At 41.0% G+C, this 24,550-nt stretch overlaps 1 protein-coding gene across 1 annotated transcript in view; it reads right to left on the bottom strand.

The window, feature by feature from the left end:
- The window catches only part of PDZRN4 (PDZ domain containing ring finger 4), a 234,322-nt gene extending 211,199 nt beyond the window's left edge, over nt 1-23,123 (bottom strand). Inside the window, exons 1-3 of the mRNA XM_069003889.1 lie at nt 22,482-23,123; nt 20,050-20,136; nt 16,206-16,310 (exon numbers count right to left, since the gene is read on the bottom strand). Of these exons, the coding sequence (XP_068859990.1) occupies nt 16,206-16,310; nt 20,050-20,136; nt 22,482-23,123 (834 nt within the window). The remainder of the gene's footprint in view (nt 1-16,205; nt 16,311-20,049; nt 20,137-22,481) is intronic.
- Nucleotides 23,124-24,550: the final 1,427 nt, after the last annotated feature.

Genomic DNA, 24,550 nt, shown 5'->3' with positions numbered 1-24,550 from the left:
GCAACACTCAGCACCTAGTGTGAAACGATGCAGACCTCAGCTGACTTCCTATGAAATGGGCTGGTCTACATCAAAATCAGGTACAAAGACCAAGGTACATGATACAGCTCGCATGTGTATACAAATACATGCATTCAATTAATTATACACACTGATTTTTTGAAGGAGGAGGTACTTGTCACTTTTGTAATCATTTTTAAAACAATTCTCTGAATTCAACAAAGCTTCTACAATAAAAATAGATAGACTTACAAGTCTCTTCTATTTTCACTTGTTGTACTTTGACTTATGTAACCAAGGAGAAAGCAATAAGGTAAAACTTCAATAAATGTCAGGTTCTCAATGCAAAACACTGATAGCATTAAAAACCCCGACACAGTGAAACAAAGTCTTTGCCAAGCAATTAAGATCACAGAAGATAAGGAGATGACCATAATTAAACTCATTAATTAACTACATTAAAACTCCTGATAATAAGACTGGAGAGTGTTCGACTCTTCTCCAATTGCTGCTGCACAGTCCCTCCTACCATCTCCTGCCCCACTCTTCACACAGGAGCATGACCTCTTCCTCTTACTGAGAGCAGCTCATGGCTTCAGTCATATGGCCCTTGACATTTAATACCTTCTCTAGCAGCCTTATCAAACAGCAGCAAACAAATGCATAAAATATAAGAACAGATAAGAATGGTTTCTTTCAGATGATTGTGGTCCCTGACTCTGAAGGCCTCTGCACCAAGAACATGAAAAAGATGCCAGATGCATGAGCAGAGGAGCAGAACAGAGTTTCCAGGAGATAAAGAGAAATACAATAAAAATGTCACTAGTTCTTCAGTTCAACTAACTGCCATTAACATTCAGTGATCTGAGCATTATGTGAAAAACAGAAGTGATTACAGATGTGCAAGAAGGGATCAAAGTTTTTGAAATATATTCAGCAGGATTTTACAGAGAAATACTGAAAACATTTTCTCTATTCTCAAAATCAAGTAAGAAATATTTCCTATAGTAAGATTTCAGATAAAAGTATGAAGTAAGAAGAAATCAACACATAGGTCTATTCTTTGCATTTGCCCATGGCTTTCAATTAGTGTAGAGCATTTGTGTTTAACAGAACAATGTGATTTAAGGTTAAAAAAGCACTGATTGCTCTTTTTTTGAAAAAGAATTAACAAACCACAAAACAAACCTTTGACCTAACATGCAAATTGCTTGGAAACACTTTTTTTTTTTTTTAAATAAACTTTAAAAGTAAATGCAAAGATTTATACCAGACTGAATTTCCTCAGCTCACAGGTGACTTTGGAAAACTACATATACACATACACATATAAACATCCATTTGTTGTATATTTACATGCCATTATGGATATGGCAATTGAAATACTTTAAATAAATGTTAAAGTGTGTGTGATTCACCTCAAGATACACACTTGCATCTGATGTCACTGTACTTTGCTTCTCTGTGCAAGTCCCCAACACCAAAATGCACACAGACTCTCCAGAAAACTTTTCAAAGACCAACACTGACCTGTAACCTCAGGAGAACATATGCACTTTCTTGGTTATCCACAAAAAGAAAAGTCTTAATCATTGCATTACTACCTCAGTTTGGAACAATAAGACACAAAATTTTGATTTACCAGAATTCTACAAATCAGTTTAAAAACCTGACAACTTCTTGAAGTGTTGCTGGAGGAAGTAATGAGTATATGCCTTTAAGTCAGTCTTTTTTGCTCCCCACTGCTCCTTATGCATTGCTCTGAACTGCATGACATGGAAGGGAGGAAAAGGCAGTCATCATTCACCTTCTTCACCTTGATAATCTTTCTTACTGAAATATACTTAACAGTGCTTTTGTTGGAGACTGAAAGTTGCATTGCAGTATTCATGTAAACACTTGCATTTGGAAAAAAAAAGAAATCCCTTAAAGTGATTACAAATTTAGACTTTAAGAAAAGAGACTCTAATAATAACATGCTTTATCTTTTGTTCAGCACTGAATTGGTCAGGCAGTTGGACTAGATGACTGCAGTAAGTCCCTTCCAACTGAAAATAGTCTATTCTATTCTAGTTTGTTACTTCACAGTGCCTTTTGGATCTTAATCACTTCCAAATCCTCACATGCAAAACAGTAGTTTGAAAAACAATAGTAGTTGCCTTCTGAGCACAAAGGCACAGCTTGCAAATTGTAAAAAGAAATTTTAAGTGCCATCCCAAAAGCACGGTTTTATGTTCATATAATGAAGTTGAAAAACTGTTGCAAGGGAAAGTTAAATAATATCCAGAGTGCACAGCTGAAAAGCCATGTTAAAAAAAAAATCAGACTGGAAAAGTCTGTTTAATAGATAAAACTTCAGCTGTTCCTTTTATATTTTCCCCTTGTGTCTGACATCCTAGCCCATTAATATCTTAACTGTATCAAATAAAATGCTACAAGTCCTTCCACTAAAAAGTATTATAAGAAATTAATATTGAACACTAAACATTTGCAACTTTCTTTTAGTCTGAGTCATATTTTAGATTGTTAGTTCATAATTATAGTTTACACTGGTGTTTGTTCCTTTGCTGCCAAGTGTTCCCTGTTTTCTCAGTAGCCTCTAAATGCTCCAAGGTACTTCTACAGCCAACATCTCCTTCTAAGTGTAGTTTTTAATGCCTCCCCACAGAAGCATCCTCAGAACCAATGCATCTCACATATGTTCATCCCAAAACCTGATATGCTCATTCAATGCTCAAATATGCTTGTTGAAATTGAATGGAAACACCCAACCATGAAACTCCAGAATAAGCTCTGGATACACAAATCAATGAAGATGACAAGAAAAGGAAAAGATTATTTTGCAGAAAGCAATCCCCACATCTCCTAATTTCTCAGTCCTGGTCTAAAAAAACCCAAAACCAAACCAAAAACACACAAAAAAACTCAGAAAAACTTATTTTAAGTAAAAATGTGTAATAAATCTTTCTATGCCAGTTTTAATGAAAACATCCTTTGCCCAAAAGCCTGCCCAAGTTTTACAACTTAGTTTGATAAACGATGCGGCCTTCCTTCCCTTTTGTAACTTTGATCTCCATACAAAATACTAAACCCAAAAGCAAAAAAAGTGCAGATAAAAATTTCTTACTTTGAGCAATATTTTTTATTGTTCCCTTGCCAAAAGAATGTCACCAGTCTCTCAGTCTTTGCGTGGTCTGTTTCTCTGAACAAACTCCATCTCTCTGAAGACTGCTGAAAAATGAAGCTTTGCTCTACTGCTTTCAATGGCTGGTGCCCTCAACCATTTCAAACACACATCTGCATCTTCACTTGCTAAAACCCATCACCAAGGTTTCACAAACAGCTACTCAGATTCCTCCACAAATTGCAAAAATCAGAGTTTTCTGACTTCTAAAAAGGCACAGAGAATGGTCAAAGCTGAGATTGAGTGCATGCTCTCAGCCAACACAGGGGTTCATTCCTCCACTACAGCAGAGTCAGCTAAACCAGTGATACACCAACCAATTTAGGGGACACAGACTGCCATCCAACACTTGGGTTTACTCCAGTCATAAAGACATAGTGATTAACAAGACTGGATATGACATGAAACCATATGTTAATTCAAAGCTAGTCCCTTAAATAAGGAGGGTTGACTGGAGCATTTCAAGTTGTATCTTTTCTCATGTTAATTCCTGCCAGATTTTGAGCAACAATTCAGCAATTAAAATATCTGAAACAAGGAATAAGGCTTGATCTTGTTGCTGTGTGCCTATTTTGCTTGGTTAGTTTAATGAAAAATGTAACATTGAGTCATTAAGACTATGGAGTTGGAGCAAGCCACCTCAAACAGCAGTACCTCATCAGAGGAGGTGGATTCCAAGCCCAGTTTTGTACCTGAATTTCTCTCTTTGTACTTATGTTGGCATTTTACATATTATGAGCTTTGATTTAACTAGTGAAATATGTAATTCCAGAAGAATGGAATATCAGACCCATGTGAAACATGATATGCAAAGGCGAATAAACCAAATTATATTATTTCTTCTTAAATTATATTCATTCTTGAATGACTCAAGATTCAGTAAGGTGTGTTCTGGCTTTACAGTGAAGAACTCTGTACGAAGAGTTTTATCCCAAAAATCTAACCTCAAAAGCACTAAAAGGCACTAAAAATATGTTGGTTCATGTGAAAATTCCAAAGACTTTAAGATGTATCACTAACACTTGCTTCAGCTGAAGCTCATTCTAACTCAGATGTCACTAGCTGAAATATTTCAGGCTGAACTAATCATCTTTGTTGAAAAATACATGCCTAACTCATCTTCAATACTTGGAGAATGAGAAAATATTAAGATATTTATCCATAGGCAGTATGAATCTCATCTTAAGTATCCTGTATGCTCTGGGTTCTATTTTTAGATTGGTTTGTTGGGATTTTTGCAGAGCTTTGTACTCTTTTGAACACATGATCAAAAAAATTAAACATCAGGCAGATGGCTTGGCACAGGCTGGTGAACATCACTTATTGTTGTTCTCCTACTTAGTACCATGGATTCATCATGGTTTGGCCAGTTATTTATTGGTAAAATGCACAATACATGAATTTGGGGAAAACTCAACTCATTTGAAATTGGAAAAAGCAGCACCGATGATGGTGCTTGCAATTTATAATTGGACTCCACTGTTGTATAGTAGATTCTTCTATCTAGTCCATCAGTCTCTAAAGTCTCATTTCATGTTTAAGTGGCTGAATCAAAGGAAAAATTTAGCAACTGGATTATGGAGTTCAGGTTTTTCCTGCCAGAACAGATGCCAGGAATAGCTCAAAGCAGAATAGACAGACAAGTTCTCTGAGAGGACAGGGTACTTATACACTAAGTAGCAACTCTGATTAAGAAAGCAGGAGTGAGTATTTTTTAGTTTTAAAGTACATAAAAAGAGGGAGAGAAATGCAATGCAAGAAGTCGATAATGTACAGTTCTTCATTTTCTACTAAAACTCCCTGAAATATTTGTTAATGCCATCAACAGAACTGCTGTAACAGACTGCAGGGCTCTGACCAACATAAGACGTGAAGAATTTAAGGAATCAGATGAAAACTTTGTGCTTAAGTTGCTCTGCTAAGGTATTAACAGCATTGTCTGAACAGTCCGCTCTCTGAAAGGTATTCTGATATGTCATTGTGTTCTTTAATCTTTAAAATACTGCCCATAGTTAGTGCTAATTAGAAGATACAACCTCTGGGCTAAGTGATGACTAGTGATCCTTTAGATTTCCATTACCTCATAGCAGGGAGGAAATAAAAAATACAAAAAACACCCCGCACTCAGTACAAGGGTACAGTACTTAAATGACTCAGAAAAGAAGGCTGAAAACAGTGGTGTACATTTATTTAATGAGAAATTCTAGCAGTAATAAGAGTTCTCTAAAAAAATAAATATATGAACAATTTTTGCTTCTTACAGGTTTTTTTTATATTGGATAAAATAGAAATATTATTCTTAGTCCTCAGACTCTTCCTGCTCTATTTTTAAATAAAAATAAAAAATAGAGAAATCATTAAAAAGACTTATTAAAAAAAATTAAAGTATTTTGAGTATTTGGAAACATGGAAGAATTCCTATATTTTTGATAAATATGATACTTACTCTGCCTACCATTCAAAGAAAAAGAAATTAAAAGATGTGCTAGAAAGAGTATTATGGCTTTAACACCATCCTCTTGGTCACTAGAAAGTAAATTTCTGTTTTAAAACTTCACAAAAGAGTCAGTTTTCTATATAATCACACACTTAGAGCATACTATAAACCAGTTGTGCTGAACACTTGGAGATTTCATGGAGAAATTTTAAAAAAACAAGATGTAGTGTAAGTGCAAGTTAGAAGTCTAAGTTAGAAAGTGCTGCTACACATCTGGCACTAGCACAAGGCGTCCAGTTTGGATCAGGGCTCTGAGCACTGCAGGGGAGGTGAAAGATTCAGCTTTCTGGTCCAAATTCTAGACATTGTACCCCTCAAAAAAATGCAACTAATCTGCTCAAGAAGGGCACAACAGCCTGAAAGCTCCTGGAACATTTATCTTTTAGGTCACAGTAGCAGCTACCAGAGAAAGCTGGAGGGCAGGCAGAGGTATGTGCTCAAAAATCTTGCTGACAGCATGAAGACCATATGGCTCCATACTTGCCATGTGCCAACGACTAGCCTGAATCAATCAGACTGTAACAGAGAAATGTGGGGATCCAGATGTTTTAATTCACTCAAGACAGCAAATCCCTTCCATTTAAAATAGCATGCCTTCTTCCCACATGCTGCTAGAAGGACTTCAGATATTTACCCTCTTGATCAGCATGGTTAAAGAAACAAATGCAAGATTGAGAGACTGTGCTTGGAAACAGATGGGTAAGCTCTGAGCCTCTGGGTCTCTCAAATGTTGGATGCTTCAAATGGGGGGGGAAAGACAGATAAAGGGAAAAAAACTCATATTCTCTATCAACCCATTTCAGAACCTCTCCCACATTAGGTGACCTCTTCTAGACACAGAGAATCATAATTTATCCAATTTTGAAGTTGTGAAACCATTTAATAGGTGTTTGGAAGTGATATTCAAATAAGGTTTTCATACTTAAAAACCAAGTAGAAATCAGCAGGATTTCAACAGTTTTGAATTTTTTTTCTGTAATTTCTCCCATTCCCTCTCTGTCTCCCAGTCTTGCTACTTGAAAGACAAATATTTTCCTCAAAGAGAAAAATATGTAAAACATATCCCGTAAATAACATACATAAGCTTTCTATGTAAATAAACATAGCAGCCATGACTTATTTTGTCAACAATATTTCATAAAGAGAATGCCTTCCAAAATAATTTGAATTAAGAAACAGTGTTGAGTCATTCTGCACTCCTTTCCTGCAGCAGCAGTGATTCAATCAAGTTGGGTCTGCATACAAAGTTGTAAAATTACATTAGATTTGCAATTCCAAACAAGACATATATTTACCAAAATGCCTGTGTACTAGTAACAAATGTACTTTGTTAGTATATTTGATTTTACTAAGCATAGCCTTCGTTAGTGGTTTGAAGTGACCACATCTGCTCTTGCCAATTTAAAAATCAGTTTTTCCATAACAGTATGGTTTTAAATGCTGCAGAATTTTTCATTTTGGAGAGAAGAAGTTCCCAAATAACTACTTCTCTTTTTTTAACATTATCACTTCAATTTTCAAAGCATTTGGAAAGCACAGTGCTGTACATGCTTCTTACTACACCAATTCAACAGTTCTAAGGAGGAGCATTCTCCCATTCAACACTGCTGTATTTCACATCTTCTTAAAAACTGGGCTATTAATTTTTTAAGTGAAGCCTTGAATAATTACTTCATTTAGAGCATTTCTGCACTGGCAGACACAGAAGGCTTTTTTCATTCAACCTCCAATTATAGACAACATGGTTACCTACTCCATACAAATATAACTAGCTGATTAAGAAAAATAAGAGATCAAAGCTCTTGGAGCACATATCCTTGGGATTGCAACAATCCATTCAGTGACTTCAGAAGATAAACACTGCATTCACACAACACATGTAAGCTGTCAACTCCTCTAACTGTGAACTTGTCTCAACCACAATAAAGAGCAACCTTCATGAAAGGCAGAAGAAGGCTCTTTTCACTTTCTGAAAATGCCAAGAGCTTCTGGGGTGCCAGCAGCATGTGCCATGAGAGGCATGGCCTCCTTGCACATCCTTCAGTTCTAAGCAACAAACTCAGCATGGTCTCAGACTTTATCAGTGCTTTCCATAGCTGGGCTTATCATCAATTATTCCCACTAGTCTTGATCATATGAGCCTCAAAGTGTTAACTCTCCCTGATACATCCTAAAGTCCTCTCTGAAGCTTTTGATCTTTTCTGTTCACTGTGTTGACAAGGTTAAGGAAGTCATTGGAGAATGCCTTTCCTCCTCTCATATTTCCATAGTTCACCAGGTTAGGGTACCTAGCTCCAGAGCAACCATCAAGTCCACCACACCTCTAAGACACACTTGGACCCAGACCAAGGCAACAACCTACAGCCCAACTGCCATGGAGATCTGGCTTATCAATGGATGAGAAAGCACTTTCTTCAGGGCCGAGCCAAGATCATGCCCAGAGCAAAGATCCAAGAGAAGGGTTTTCACACAAAAGCTTGCACCTCCAGCAATAAAGATATATTTCTATGACTTTGTCTTCCCTAACATAAACAGATGCTGACACGTAAATATGTGTGTATGCAACTATTTGAAAAATTCCTAAACAAAACACTCCCCTACATATGCCATTCTCTTCCTGGGAAGGGGATGAAAGCAACAGCATTTGACAGATGTTAGACAAGTTGTTTAATGCATTCCTGAAAGCACCTAATGAACACCTCATATGAACAAAAATTTCCTCTAAACCTACTACCTCAGCTACATATAAATCTGCATTACTCTGGCTGCTGGGCAAGAGGGAAGGATGCTTATGTCCTATTGTTTTGCAAGGTTTACCTTAAAGCTTTTTAAAAAACCTAAAAATACTCATGGGAGAGAAAAGAAAGATGACATGCAGCAAAGTCAAGCTCAAACAGGGCATCTAGGAAGATACTAAGCTTCAACTTGCCAAATTTCTGACACATTATACCTCAGGGGTGAGATCAGAAACTTGCTGGAGATGGGTGTAAGCACGCCTTCACATGGTGCCTGGGGATCTGCAGCCCATGGTAGCAGCACCATTTAAGGGATCTTGCAGGTTCCTACATTAGTCAGCTCTTCCACAGGTTAACCAAAAATCCTTCCTGCCTAACAGCACTGCTGAGTTGCCAATTTGGCAACTGCCCAACTCTGCAGACCTAGTACAGTTATCATAGCTCTGCTGCAGTACTTTCCCCCCTCATTTACCTAACATCAGAGTTCATGGCAGTGTGTATGGATGATCTAATTTCACAATTCAGCTACCCCTATTCCTACATTCTCTCAATTTCTCCCACGCTTCCTATTTATGAGCAAGCACTGGAAAGTACTTCTGTGGAAACTTGAGGTTGGTGCTTTGTACTCTTTAATTGTAAATTTTCCCATTTTTCTTTTACATTCTATTTCACTCTTTCCCTTCTGCTCCTACAGTGATCCATCTGTTGTATAGATCCCCCACAGTCAGAGCAACATAGAAATATCCCATTGGAGGGCAGGGGTTATGCACATTCATGTGCACGCAAGATCCCAAAGCCTCTTCCATCAGGACTAACCTAAGCCACCTTAAAAAAACCCCGCATGGTAGAAATAGCATTAAAAAAACAGTGTAGAAGATGATTTTCACCATTTACACTTCACATATTCTCTTGACTTCTTTCATGCTGGGTCACATTTCAGAAACATTCTCACACTGTTGCTTCTGCCCCATCTTGTTTGTGCCATTCCAGCTACCACAGCATCCCTCTTCTTTGCTTACTGGGAGCACCTTGCTGAGAAAGAGCTATGACTCACAATCTGAAGAGACTTACTGAAAAGGACAACACTGCCTTATCTCTTTAATATACCAATTCTGCAAATAAACTAGTTGGAGAGCTCATCTGGTGGTCATATTCCAACCATGTTTGGCATTTCCATCCTTTTTTAGATAAAAGCACTGTGAGCATATATATTTTCACAAAAAAATTGCAGCATTATACTTGCACGTGTGCCTGGTTTGTCTGTGAGAACAAGACCAAACAAATACAGATGGAAAACCTTCTTACAGGCTTGGGCCTCTCTAAAGCTGCATCCACAGCAAGTTCTGTATTTATACCTCAGATTAAAAGACCCCATCTCTTAGAAGACAAGGCATTTTAGAATTGTTTCATGATGCTGTGCTACACAAGTATCAAAAAAGTGTAAAATAATATTTTACCTGTTTATGAATATAAGACTTCATGCAGTCAACTAAGAGATCAAATAGTGGATTTCTGTTCATAAAATCTTGTCATTCACTATTTACTCTATTACACAAACTTCACCACTTCTTAAATATAATTTTGTTTTATTTCTTCCTGTGCTTTAGGACAGAAAGCATTTTGTGAAGTCTTAGTAGGACTAACACACTTCACCACAAAAAACCCCAAGAAGTTTTAGGTCACATAAAAACAAGTCTCACATTTTCTTTTTAAAACACAGACACTGAATTGCTAGAATTTTAAGTGCTTTTTGGAAGGAGCATAACCTGTTTCTCTAAACACAATATTTGCATTTTAGTTCTGTGAATAGGAAGGAATGCAAGCACCTCTGAAGACCTATAGCAAGTCCAGTCAAATTTAGGCTGCTGATCTCTGAACTGAGGCGAGTTATGAAATTCAGGCATTCTAGGATAACCATAGTCAACTTCTAGAACAGACAGTACCTTGAACACTAAGTTCTCCCACCTAAAAGATACCCAGCCCTCATGGTCTTTTGATAGTGGGCATCAGCAGCAGTAACCACCTTTCAGATAACACAGCAGCTTGAGTTAAAACCCAGAGGAGGAAAACCATAACTACTGGTATTCATTCAGTCAGGGAACCCCATCTTTCACATTTAGAAAACTGTCCTAGCTAGAGGATTTCCTGGTTAACAGCAATTGCTACCTCCCCTCTCAAAGTCAAGGCACTGTGAAGTTAGAAATGCAAGTATCATTAAAGTGTCATGTAAGACACAAGACTGTGAAAGAAAGAGGGGAATTCTTGTGTATTGTCACTAGCACTTACCCGGAAAAGGGCAGGACCATTATTCCAGACACAGCTCCCTGGAACTAGTGTCTATCTCACACCAGATTATCACTGGATAGTCCTGACTCTCTAAAAACCTGCTGGCACCAAGCTCTGTTTGAGGAGGGTGGGTGGATGCTGATCTAACACAGGAGAGCTTCTGCCTTAGTAACAGGAGCAATTACCTGGAGACGTAAATTCAATCCTTCAGGCAGGGCAGAGACCACAACCTGGATCTCTTGCTTCTCCAGGAAGCACTCTAAGGCTTTCTGGCTCTTTTCTGTAAAAATGTCAGTGGGGCAGTAGCTTCTATTCAAATGAAGTTATGCAGACCTGGTCACACTCGACTTTAAAAATTTATTCAGACAGAAGAAAGATTTCAGGTCTCCAAAAACCTGTACCTCAACAGGTGAGGGAGAGGTGAAAATATTCTACAGACATTTCTAAGCCTGTGGTTCCACTAGTTTATTATGCCAGGGATCTTTCAGACTAGTTAGGATTTATCTAATGATTTCAGGTGCTAAATCTGGTTACCTGAAACATAATATGAATTTGTTACAGATTTAAGAGAATATAGCTAAGGTATATTTAGAGGCACTGAAATCCACACCACTAAAATTAACTATATTAAGTTTTCTTAGTTACCATACAGATCTTACTGGCCACATCTTGTGCAGCTTTGTTTCAAAGTCATCCCAAATCTTCTGGCTCTGATCCCAGCAAGACATTTTAAGACTCACTACACTTCTATAGACATAATCTGACACTGGAGAATCTTAGCCAAATAAACATGACTAGTATCAAAGATTTTGCTTGAGCAACATAGGGAGTGTAATGACAGAAACATGCAGAAGATAAAACATCACAAGGCTGACACACAGCACAGTCAGCAGTCTGGCAATAGTTAAAAAAGTCTCTGTGTAGGCACTTAACAGATGTAAGTTACTTCTGCCAGGATAAGCCTTAAGACTTCATCTTTATTGAAACTGGCTTTGCTGACATGTGCTTCAAAGCCGTTGTGCGAATACTCTCCAAAAAAGTGGAAAGAACAAAGGGAAACATGGAATACAGGATGAAGCCTTATTTATTATCTACTTATGGAGCTCAGGCTGCATGAACAAAACATACAGTCGTTATATATAAATGCATCTATCTTATTTTTCAGACTTAAAGATCCTAGACTAAAAATGTTTTCCTTTCCTTTCTTCTTCGTCATGCCTGCTTAATTCATGAGAATCAGCTGACTAAAATGCTGAAGGGCCAATATTCTCATTTCACTTGAGAGTTAAAGAACAGAAGTCTTTTCCTTGCAGTGCAAGGAACAGAAAAACACTTGAGCCTGTCAGCTGATGATGTGCTTACACTTCCACATATGAATATTCTGGACTTCAGCCTAGTCCTTTTTATTTGCATACAAAGCTTTTCATTGCTGTTTGGTTATTTGGCAAACCTACTTTGACAGTGTGAATTAATAGTTGCTCCTTTTCCTCAAATTGATGAAAAAATGTTCTTTTAAGAAAAAAATAATCAGAAATTCTATCTGGATTGTAAAGTCTGTCCTGTATTTTCTGTACACCACTGAAGTGATTCAAGAGTATTCTGCAAGACACTGTGACTTACATAATGGAAGAAGATAGGAGAAAATCAATCACTGGGTTGTTCTTTATTCCAAAGTTGGGCTTAAAACCAGAGCATACAAAGAAAAATACCAACTCAAAGAACTAGTTTGGAATGGCTCGGTAATTAGCCATTAAGTACTGTGCTTGGAGATCTGGCCAATGTGGTGCCATACTTATGTGAGGATGAACTGACTGCAAATTGAGAGTCAAGTTTTCCTCCACATGGAAAGAGCTGCTTTCAGCGTTAACTGCTCAGAACGATAAGTATGGATAAAAAAAGCAGCAGGAAAAACACTTCTGTGTATCAGTAACATTGCTAAGGATCATAGCTGTTTTATACTGCCTCGAGGAGGTAATCAAGCATGAACAGAGATGAGCAATGAATTTACTCAGTAGGAACGATTAGCACGCAGCGAGGGGGAGATAAAATTATGCTGAGCTATATAACTGTGAACCATTCTAAACATACTTTGAATTTTCTCCTAGAAGCAACCAGAATTCTTCTGAACCAGCACAGACTAATAAACAGCCCTGTGCACTGCTTGCTCCTTGTCTCCTCTTGACACAATTCAGATGTTCAGATTCACGATGCAGGGTGAAAAGGAAGAAAACAGAGATCCAAAAGTTAGAGCTTGGGTGGCTTTACACCACACTCATATCCAAGGGTTTTATGTTGGGAGTCAATGATACCAGTGCTGCATCTGGTTTTATGAGATGCTTTTTATAGAATGTGAACAGTTTTAGTCCTGGAAAACACAATTCAGTGTCAACTTAAGGAGCTGGATTTTTGGATAAAAACTTCCGAAAGCATCAGAAGACCATGACATCTGCAGGAACTGCTACATAGAAGTAATTCATAAGGGTTTGTTCTTGATGAATAAATAATGATCATTTGAGGCTTGTAATAGGATTCCTGGAAATATATATCAAAATGTTGCTTGTGCACATCACTGTCCCAGGTCAGCTTGAAAATGCATAAACAATTTTTTCACAGAGAAGTTAACCTTTAATAAAAAGGGTAATGCTGTGCCTGAAACCTGTTCTTCAGCAGAATGGTGAAAATTACCAACAAGGGTCCATGACCATCCCCCATGAAGAGCTGCAGTCCCCGGACACAAGGGATCTGGGACTGTCACCCTGTCACTGTCACACACCACCACCCTGCCAGCACACAGGCATCTGTTTCAGCTTTCAGGTCCTCATGCACAAAATATGCTCCCCTGAGGGTAAAGCCCAAATAAACACCAGCCTTCTTCACACAAAAGTATCAGAGGCTCCATGGCCTGGGCACACTGATCTCAAAAACTTCCAGCAACTCAAGTAATTTCTGTGGTACTTTTACGCTTAGAATAAATACCTCAAGAAAGAAATCTGATTCCTTCCCTTGACATTCTTCTAAATACCTTAACAATTATTTGGCAATGTTTCTGCTATAGATAATGATATATATAAATAAAAGGCAGCACTACTTATGTCCGCCAGCCTTGGCTCTCAATTCCATCTGCCAATGCCATAGGACTGTGAAATCCATTTGCTGCATTGTCGCCCAAAAGATGGTCATCTGAAATATGCACAACCCACTGTAGTCAACCATGTGCAGTTAATACTTGTTAAACATGTGATAAACCACTGAAACAAATTACCTTCTTTATTTAGCAACATGCCTTGAGAACAGATTTTCTGATTTAATGGGATAGTTCTGTCCATTATCCCATTAGATACACATTGCTAGAAACACCCTGGGCATCCTATTGCCAAATAAATGACTTAAGCTATTAAAGGCTCTTCAAACAACATCAGTTCCTTCTGTGCTTGATTATTGAAGAATGGTCTCATAAAATATCACCCATTAGATCAGATCATCGAATAAGCAAAGAGCAAGCAATAAGAAGTCCCACTTCCTATCAACTTCTCACTAAAACTCATATTCTGTATGTCTGCAAATATTTTTGAAATAGTTACATCATCCTGATTATTTCCTCACAGTGAAAGCTTTCAGATTGATCTTTCACAACAAACCACAGCAGAGCTGGCAGGGCATCCTGCTGCAAGAAGACACTGGTAGCTATGCATGGGCAATGAAAAATTCCATGTTCTGACTCCAGCTGCTTCCTGTATCTAGCATGGAGGAATAATTTCTTCTTTGCATTTCACTTGGAAAGCCTTAGTGTTACTATTTCTTCTTCTCTTTTTATTTTAGTCTGATAAATTTTGAAACACTGAAACATATACTAGAATATTTGGCCTAACCCAAAATATTTTTAAATGCTTACCTGAATACAAAAGCTCTACACAAAGCTGTTGCATATTAACATGGTGCTCCATTCAGAGCTGTATGAATACTTATGCTAGATTGGGTCTATAATGTCAAGTAGAACAGGAATCTGTTTCAGTATGATTTTATGCACCCAGAATTTTTCAACATATAAAAATCAAGTATCAATTATGGTGACATTTTGATAAATGACCTCACATTTAATAAATGCTGGTTTGTGACTTTATTCTTCCTTCCTCCAAAACCACTCAATTTTGCCTTAAAAAACAAGGCACTATAAAAGCACATGAAATTAAAGCAGGAAGTGCTGAGCAAATGCATGAAACTACATAGCTGGTCAGTCTGTAAAAAAACCCCAAACAAAATATGGTAAGTGAAATAGTAATGTCAGAGAAAATAGATCTTCACAGCATAAGGCTACTGTTACAAAAAAAATAAAATGTGAAAGCTTTTTTATACCTTGGGGAAATAAGAGATATCGTGCAAGTTCAGTTCTTCTCAGCCCACTTGGTGTCTCCTAGAGATGCATCTATCTGCCAGCTAAGAGCATAAGCTTTATTTTTCCAAGAAAATATATTCATTTGATTTCACACACTGCTCTAGGCTCCCAACATCAAGAGCAATGCCAGCATTCAAACACTCTTAGCTTATGTTTTTAGTCCTTAAAAAGGTTTAACACAAGAAACCAGCAGCAGAATTCTGCATTTATCTTCCAATCCACTTGTTTCATGTGTCTTTGTTCAAACACCCGTCCAACTGACAAGTTCACACCACACTTCTAAGCCTCCCCTAAACTCACAAAGCTGGAGTGACGCAGCCTAAACAAACCCAGCAGCTAGTGGTACGTGCTGTCACTGCCAGCTGTGTCAGAGCTGTGATGGGAAATGCTGTCTTGGCAGCACCCTAAGGAGCCTATTTCAGTCACCATTTGAAACTGTTCCTTTGAGATTTCTTACAGGGCTAATTACAGTTACACGTGGAGGGTAGACATCGACCTATTCTTCTAACTGAGTTATTGATTTCTTTTATTTTTTATAGTTATTTAATGAGAAAAACTGCATACAATGCAGGAACAAACTGAAAATTCCATGCTAGCATATTACATGACCGTGAAAGTGCTGTATTGATCCAGTGAGAACAATAGATTATCTCCTTCTGATCATACAGCAGAAAGTACTTCCTCTGCTTAAGAAGTCTCACAGCAGTGCTTACCAAGTCATCTTCTCTGCCTTGTCCCAGAGTCATGACAGTAATATTCCCTACATAGGGCAAAATCAGTTTCACTAAACGTGTGAATTTTCATCGTTTGCCTTCTTTCTCAGCTTAATGAAAAGAAATGCAAAATGCCTCTATTGCTTTCTTTTTAAGTGCTGACACCTTTGCTTCACTTAGATCAGCTTAATCCCAACACCAGTAAATTTATTACTTGTTGGAAAAATCCATCTTATGTCTTTAAGTCTAAGAAATGTTCAAGCAGTTCAGTGTACAAGAATCAAGTTCGGACACAGCAAAAGAGAAAAATTACAACATACTTAGGGTGAAAACCATGAAATCCTTTATTAATCTGATAATATGACAGACTAATCCATTGGTGAGGGTTTTTTCTTACCTCAATAATCTTGTCATGAATTTGCAGGCCTTCTGCTTTGTCTGCAGGTCCATTTTCCAAAATCCTTGACACATAAATTCCCTCAGCAGATTCCTCCTGATTGTTCTGTACCAGGCAATAGGGAAGTTGCAAAAAGGGCCACATTAGTACAAAAACTGAGATGGTACTAAAATCAGCAGCAATGAAAAATGTAAATCCACCTGAAATATGCAGTTCACTTTTCTAGCTAAGTATTAAGCTCCTTGAGAGTTTTTTAACTTGCTTAACACAAAGTAGTCATTAATCAAAAGGACAGAATTAATGAACTATTCCAGCAATTTTTATAAGATTATCCATTTACTTCTGGTTGTTTTAGCCTAAATGAGACATAAGGCGCAAGAGTAATCCGATCCCAGCTAAAATACTTGGAGCAAACCTCAGACTTCACAGCAGCCTAGCACATAAATGCACAGTAGAAGACACTCATAAAAATGGATGCACAAGTGTCTCTCCCAGAAGGAAAAGGGGTCCTGCAGTACTGCTGCTTGCAAACTCCCTTACTGCATTTGAAAATAAAGCTCCAAAGAACAAAGTGACATTAGTTAGCTGGCACGTTACATTGACAGGATTTGGTTGGAACTGGTTAACCTCATAAATCCTATTCACATGGGAGATTGAGAACTTGCTCAACTATGAAATCCACACAGACAAGCTGTGGACAAAAAGAAAACCCACTTCCAGTTGATCTCTATGCAACACTAAGTACAGCTCACATAAGGTCAAATTTAAAACAGACAAGTTATCTGTCACAGCTGCAACAATATAACTGATGTTGCTGTACATGCTGGAACTACTTTGTTTCATCACATGGTAGTTAAAAGTAGTTTTAAATAATTATTAATAAAGAACTAATGTCAAGCAGACGGTGCCTACTTACAGGGTTTTTTGAGTATTTATACAAATAATAACCTAGCTAACAATAACTAAAGGAATAGTTTACCAGCTGATTTATGCTTTAGATTGCAGTTTATATGATGCTTATTTTCCTTCTGTATTGGTGAATCCCTGACCAACAGCACAGTTCATATGTGCACAGGTTTCTAGTCTAGGTCCTACACACTCATGGGGAAAATGCTTTATAACTTTTTTTATTAAGAAGACTGTAAAGGCATATGTAGAACATACTTTACACAATGTGTCAACAGTCCTATGGAGACTTGAGCCAGGTAGATTTAAGGTTAATAAATATTTGTTCAACATAATATTAGTCAGACTATGTTTTCATAAACTCCTTTTTTTTTCCACCTTGTTGCAGAGACTCATACATGTCAGGTAAGAGGCAAAAGCGAAACACAGTAACAGTTTTGGCAATATTTTGAAATGATGAATGAACAGACTTCCATTGACTTCCCATCTAAGCAGCGAGAAATGAAACTGATAAAAGAAGCGTAACAGCCAGTAGTGAAAAGACAAGAGTGACATGGTTTGGTTTTAGCTTGAGAAAACCAAAAGCTAAATTACAGCACTTAATACATAAAACTGTATTTCTTTCCATCAGAAATTTCATTGGCTTTTTCAAAAGCAACATATGACCCATTAAGAAAAAAGGGTATTTCAGTCTGGCTTGTGATCCCCATCAGTTGCATGTGCTGGTACCCACCACTCCTGACAGGAAAACACAGCACAAGGCACACTGAGCTGCAGCACTATGTCACACAGCCCAGGTGCCGTGCAGCAACTGTGCCCGCAGCACACACCTCCCTCCAGCCTGGCTTTGACGTGGTGTCCTCAGGGGAAACCGTCCTCTCAGCCAGACAGAGCTGGGGCCCATCAAAGCAGCCTTGCTCCCTCAGAATAATGAATCACCTCTCAGAAACACACTTATGAGAAGCAAGTTCTTTTCTGACGAAATAAAAGATGATCCTATGATGAGTTGTTCCTCTCCTCCTCCCTTCAGGTAGGAGGTAAACAGTGGGGATACCTACTATGGACTGAAAAGAAACACAGCCAGCAGAAAGTATGTGTGTATGTTCCCCAAGTCACCAAGTCATCAAGAGCTTTTTACAGTGGGAAAAAGCTGCATTGTACTTATAAAACACAAATAACAGGTGGTGAAGAACTCATCCCCAAGCACATGACTAATATAAAGACATCACTGTTCTGCTCTTCTGCTGCAAGAGCCAACGCTTCAACCAAGCCAATGATTCACTTTTTCCCCGAGCAACCTGAATGTACAGAGCACCTTCACCAACTCTTTTTGTCTTTTTAATAACAACTCCTGTTCTACTATTTAATCTTTTGAGCAGAACTTTGTGTTTTCAATATTTGAGTCAACTCAAGCATTTTTTTTCCCTGTTCTATCCTCAGGTCCAGATACACTGAGTCTCACACTGATATCTGGGAAATGTCAATCAAATGCCTATGGTAGTCACATTTATCAAAATAAGAACAAAACACAAAGGAACTTCCAAGCTGAACTTCAAAGACTCAGAACCACCTGAGACCATCCCTGCCTCGCAACCTCACCAATTTGTCTCCAAATATGAGTGTTAATAGAAATTAATTTCCTTTTCTCCATTTGGCAGTTTTCTCAACACCAGAGCTATAGACCTCCATATATTTATCATTTACTCCTCAAAACTGCAAAATAACAAGTCAGAAAATCTGACAGTTTGTGATACATATTGCTGTTGCAGCATGCACTGTCAACATCTAAGCCCTTTGAAGAAGCTCAGTTGCCATCCAAAGAAAACAGAACACATGCTCCCTTTTCCCTGCAGTTCTCCTACAGATGTAAATAAGAGAAGTCACAATGCAATCCTAAATAAAGATGGTCTCGATTTTGTTACTGCTATACTCCAAACATGGCATGTGTATTTTAACTTGTAGCCACGTGTTGTCTCACCCTTCCACTAGAAAAATCTAAGAAACTTAGTTTGGATTTACAGCCCAAACAAAGACTGCTGGTCTTCGTATTTACCCACAGGGAACAGTAACTCTGCAGCACAGTGGACTAATGGGAACAGACTCTTTGGCACCACTAAATATAGCTCAGAGAAGAAGATTGCCAAACTAATAGATAGGGTCCTACTCCCCTCCTCAATAATATTAGAAGGCTACAGTTCTCCCACTTAACAAGAACCTGATCAGTACATAATTATTACCAACCCTTTTTAATCAACTATTAATTTTCCAGTTTAACAGGTTTCTTTACCCTTCATATGCAATGACAGTCCTAATTAATGCTTTTGGAAAGATGAAGTGAAAAAAAAGCACAAGCATATTCATGTGTATGTTCTAGGTGGGGGCTAGTGATCCTTATGCATATCTTATGGTTTGCAATGAACTTTCTAAACCTAGACTGATGAGATTAAGATACAGCATTGATGAAAACCATTTCAGTTCATAAAGAAAAACTGAAAGCAGGCATGTGAGAACAGGACATGTGCTTAAACTATCTGAGCTACAGAAGCAAATTTTCTTCTCTCCTTTAAATGAAGAAAAAAAAAAAGGCAAGCTGTTTCACAAAGTTCCAATGGCTTAATCCTGCAACAATGACTTTAACAAGTAATCTCAGAAATTTCCATTGAAGAGCTTGCATGAATACATATTACTCACATGGGAACTGAGTGTAAACCAGCCTAAAGAAAAACACTAGGAACACCCTTCCAAAAAATTAGAATAGTAAAATCCTCATGAGATTATGTCTTCCAAACAATGACTCCAATTATACCTGGTAATAAACAGTTCTTCTATCTGAAGAATAGATTCCATACCTACTGTCATCAAAAGTAACTCTTTACTAACAGTGTATAGAGTAAAAGTAGATATGAACAAAATCACCTACAGTTACTTTTCTCATTACCTGATTGGGTCGTCCTCCTATAATATTGAATCCCAAAGTGTCATTTTCACGGTGTAGCATGATCATTATTGGTTTGCGTTCTCCTCCCTAAGAAGCAAGAGATGAAATATTGTTAAAGAACACAGTCTCAAGAAGAAGGTATTAAATGAAAGCACTAATGCACATAAGATTTTTAGCTGGAGAATATATTAGATAAGGCTTGGAGGAAAATTAGGCTGAAAAGACTTGGCACTGGAAAAAAAAAAAAGGAAATGTCATAAGTCACTGAAAAGTTAGCAGGTAACACCTGATTATCTCCAGTTATCTTCAGCTGAACATAAAAAAGGACAGACTTTTGGTGTGAGGAATGCTCTGCACCACTGAAAAAGTGTTCCAAATATCTAGAAGTTTCTATAAATATAAAATCCCTATACATGTTAACATTTCAAACATTAAACGTACAGATTAAAATGCACAACATTATAATTTTCCGATCCCAAAGTCATATCAGTACACATTTCAAAGCAACTTTCACAGAACACACAGAAAATGAAAACCAACTCTTCATCCCAAACTTTCACTTCTCTCCAAAAGGAAAGAATCCAAAACAATATCTGTAAGAATATAGGTTTTATTCTGAAAGAAAGGCTTAAAATATAAATCAGACACTGAAAAGCAGAAATGGAGTAAAAGTTAAAAATGAGAAAAGAGAAATATTTTTTTTCAGGGGACCAGGTAAATAATTAAAATTAAAAATAGAAAACAAAACAAAAAAATGGAGGCTTTAGCACAGCAAGTTACCTTATTTTACGATGAAACACATATTTTATTAACTGTGTCAGTGACGTGTTTAAGGCCCGAATGGTACATTTGAATTTAATTACGTGTATTTTTCCTGTACTCAGTTTTCCTGCCCAGCTCCTGTTTTATTCATTCTCCCGCTCCGAGCGGCGGGAGATGCCCGAGCGGCAGCGCCCACAGCGACACCTCCCGGCGGCGCTCGGGAGCAGCAGGTGCTCCCGGCGGTGCTCCAGCCTGTCCCCGCACCTCTGCCGGATCCTTTCCGACAGTCCCGACACCTCTCCTCCCTTCTTCAGCCACCGCTTTCCTCGCACACCTCTCGCTTAGCAGTCACTGCTGCCCCACTCCACATGACCTTATCTCATCTGCCAAGAGATGAAGCAACTGTATAGCACACCTCTCAGATCCATCAACCTAAACCTCATGGACTAGCTAGCCAGAGGAAACTTAAAAGAAAAAAAATATTCAAGTTTTCAGAGTTACTCAGTGCCACGAAGACCCATGAGATCTGTATTCTGAGCCATTCTGGGTCCTGCGAACAATGTCCCCTTTCCCATTTTCCATGCAGCAGGCAGATGCCCAGCATACTACATTGCTTCAGGCGTGAGTTTCACTGCTCAGACCTTTTCCACCTAGGATTTTGTTTCCCAAGGGTCTGTGAAGACTTAGGCGGAAAGAAAAATTGTTTGCATTAAAACACTTCTCACCACGGCTGCAATCAGCAATGCCTAAGCCTGCACAGTGAGTTTCCAGGCAGGAATTAAAAACCAACCAGATCCATCACAGCAAGTGAACCCAGCTCACCGCAACTCTCGGATGGTTTGTTTCATCTAAGGAAGAGAGTCGGTCTCTGGGCAATGCCCTCAGACCTGAGGGGAGAGCGCAGCACTGCTCTGGCCTCTGCTTATCCACGGCGGTAGCTGTCATTCCACTCTACCAAACCAGAGAGGCTTTGATGTCCTTTCGCCATCGTTTCCAAAGTCTACAATAATTTTACATTCCAGTTTTTTAAGACAACTTCTCAGCTGCTCAAATAAAAGTTAAAAGCCAGGTCCACGCCCCTGAGCTGCCGCCAGTACCAGCTGGAGTAAAATGAGCAGCAAAAGCAGCTGGGTCCCTGCGAGTCGGGGCAGCCTGATGCGGACACCCTCACCGGAGGAACCAGGGCCCATCTGCCGGCTGCCAGCCCAGGAGCGAAGCCATCCTGCCCGTTCCCCATCCTCTCCGGCCGAGCAAGCACTCGATCGCAGCCTCTGTCAGGCACTACCGGGCTCACCGCAGCGCAGGCTTTCGGCTACCGACGGGCGCCGGAAGAAGGACTGACAAGAAGCGTGTCCCCCGTGGGGGTGTTACAAAAAATCAGTAAAAATAAAACTCTTCTTCATTTGGCAACAGGGTCCGGCAGCTATATCTCTCCAAAAGAGGCGAGGGACGGGCAGGGGCAGCTCGCACTGCCTGGGGGGTGCCCAGAGGATCGGGCTGGGTCCCGGACTGCTGTAGTGGTGACTGCCGGCCCCCGGGGACACCGCCCGCCCCTCCACTCGGCCGGTCGTTCGCAAGTCGGGCACGGGAAAAGCATGCTGGAGGAGAGCACAGCTGGAGGGGCGCAGACCGGGGGGCTCTGCCCGGCCGATCCCTGACGCCTCACTCACCTTGCCGGGCTGGCTGCCCGCCAGGTCCCGGGCGATGCTGCTGATGTGGCTCATGTACTGGCCGAACTTCGCCTGGTACCGCCGCGCCGTCAGCTGCACCTCGCTCTGCAGCGCTGACAGCTGCGCCAGCAGCGACTTCTCCCTCCTGCTCCAGCGCAGGGCCTCCCTCTTCAGCTCGTGACCCGGCTCCGGGGCGCCGTCGCCCCGCAGCGCCCGCAGGCAGCGGTGCCCGCCGCCCGCTCGCGGCTGCCCCACCGAGCTGCCCGGCGAGCGGCCGGAGGGGTGCCCGGCGCGGGGCTGCGGCTCGGCGGGGCCGGGCGGCCCGTAGCGGCACGCCGCGAGGTGGGCGGGCAGCTCCCGCAGCCGCACGGTGCGGCCGCAGCCCCGCGGGCTGTAGTCGCACTTGACCTCCAGCTTCTGGACGAGGCTGCGGAGGGGCAGGACGGGGCGCAGCTCGGCGGCCGCCAGCGGCCGGCAGCGCAGCGGGCAGCAGCGGCGCCGCGCCGCCCAGGGCAGCAGACAGCCGGCGCAGAAGACGTGCCCGCACGGAGTGGACAGCGGCTCCTCCAGCACCCGCCCGCACAGCCCGCACTGCAGCTCCGCCGCCACCGGCCCCGCGAACCGCGACGGGTCGAAGCCCATGACGCGTCCGGGCACCGGGAAACTTTCGGCGCCGCGACCCCGGCCTGGCCCCGGCGCCGCTGGAGCCGCTCCCGGCGGGCGGCGGCGAGGGGCGGGCGGAGGAGCGGGGCCGCGCCGGGGGAGGCGGGCGGCAGCGCCGAGAAGGAGATCCCGGCGGCTCCCCCCACCCTCTCACATTAGCTCCCTCTCCCCGGCGCTACCGCCCCACGCCCAGCCCCGGCACCACCTCCGCCCTCCCAGAGCATCCTCGCTGCGCGGCGGGGCGAGGGACCGAGGCGTGGGGACGCTCCGCCGCTCGGTCCGCGCCCTCCGGCCACCCCCGTGCGGGCACTGCCTCGGCGGGCGAGCTGTGCCCCCAGCGGGTCACTCGGGGCTGGGCTATGGTCGCAGAGGGAGGGTGCTGACAGGCTGCGGGACAGCGAATCGCTCAGGCTCTGACTGCTCCCTCTTTCGGAGAGATATAGCTGCCGGACCCTGTTGCCAAATGAAGAAGAGTTTTATTTTTATTATTTTTGTTAACACCCCCACGGGGGACACGCTTCTTGTCAGTCCTTCTTCCGGCGCCCGTCGGTAGCCGAAAGCCTGCGCTGCGGTGAGCCCGGTAGTGCCTGACAGAGGCTGCGATCGAGTGCTTGCTCGGCCGGAGAGGATGGGGAACGGGCAGGATGGCTTCGCTCCTGGGCTGGCAGCCGACCATGTGCCGGTAAATAACGCGCACGTGTGAGCATGCCTGTTTCACGTCTCTCCAAAAGGCTTCCTCCTCTCTTTTCCTCCCGTTTTGGGATATCCGTCAGGACACAGAATCCTAAAATCCCCAGTACTAATGCTCTCTTTGTTGCCACGTCATAAAGGAAATAAGTCGGGATAAGAAAATAGCTTGTTGAGCTCCCTTAAACAACAGCATATGTTGTAACACTTTCATTTAAAGAAAAGCTAAAACACAGCAAAATCTGGAAAAGCGTAGTGAGGATCAATAGCTGCCTGGATTCTACCCCGTCATTGCTGCACAACCCACAACATACACTGAAACATGAAACCCCTAACACATTCCCCACATAACTTCACTATTGAAAACACAGGACCAGATTGCTGCCCCCCAGCCCTGTGGAAAACTTCCCAGAGCAGAGAGGGATGGAGCTGTCTGAGGGGTTTCTTCAGTGGGCTCCTTCACATGGGGATCAGACACCATAATTTTTGGAAAGGATGACAAGTTTGGTCTGTCCAGGCCCAATCACAGGTTATTTTCTGGGCTGAGAACTCCTGAGGTAGAGCCAAGGGGTGTCCTCACCAGTTCTGCAATTTCTGCTTGAACTCTAAATCTCATGAGCATCCCCCTGGGAAAGCCATGGGGGCTTTTGAGAGCCACTAATGACTTTTTCCCATGACAAAAAAGACATCATGTGAGCAATACAGCAGAGACAATTTTT

Source organism: Aphelocoma coerulescens, chromosome 1A, assembly GCF_041296385.1.
Source record: "Aphelocoma coerulescens isolate FSJ_1873_10779 chromosome 1A, UR_Acoe_1.0, whole genome shotgun sequence".
NCBI lineage: Eukaryota > Metazoa > Chordata > Aves > Passeriformes > Corvidae > Aphelocoma > Aphelocoma coerulescens.
Note: the sequence above shows the minus strand (reverse complement) of the source record. Positions and strands in the feature narration are given on the sequence as shown.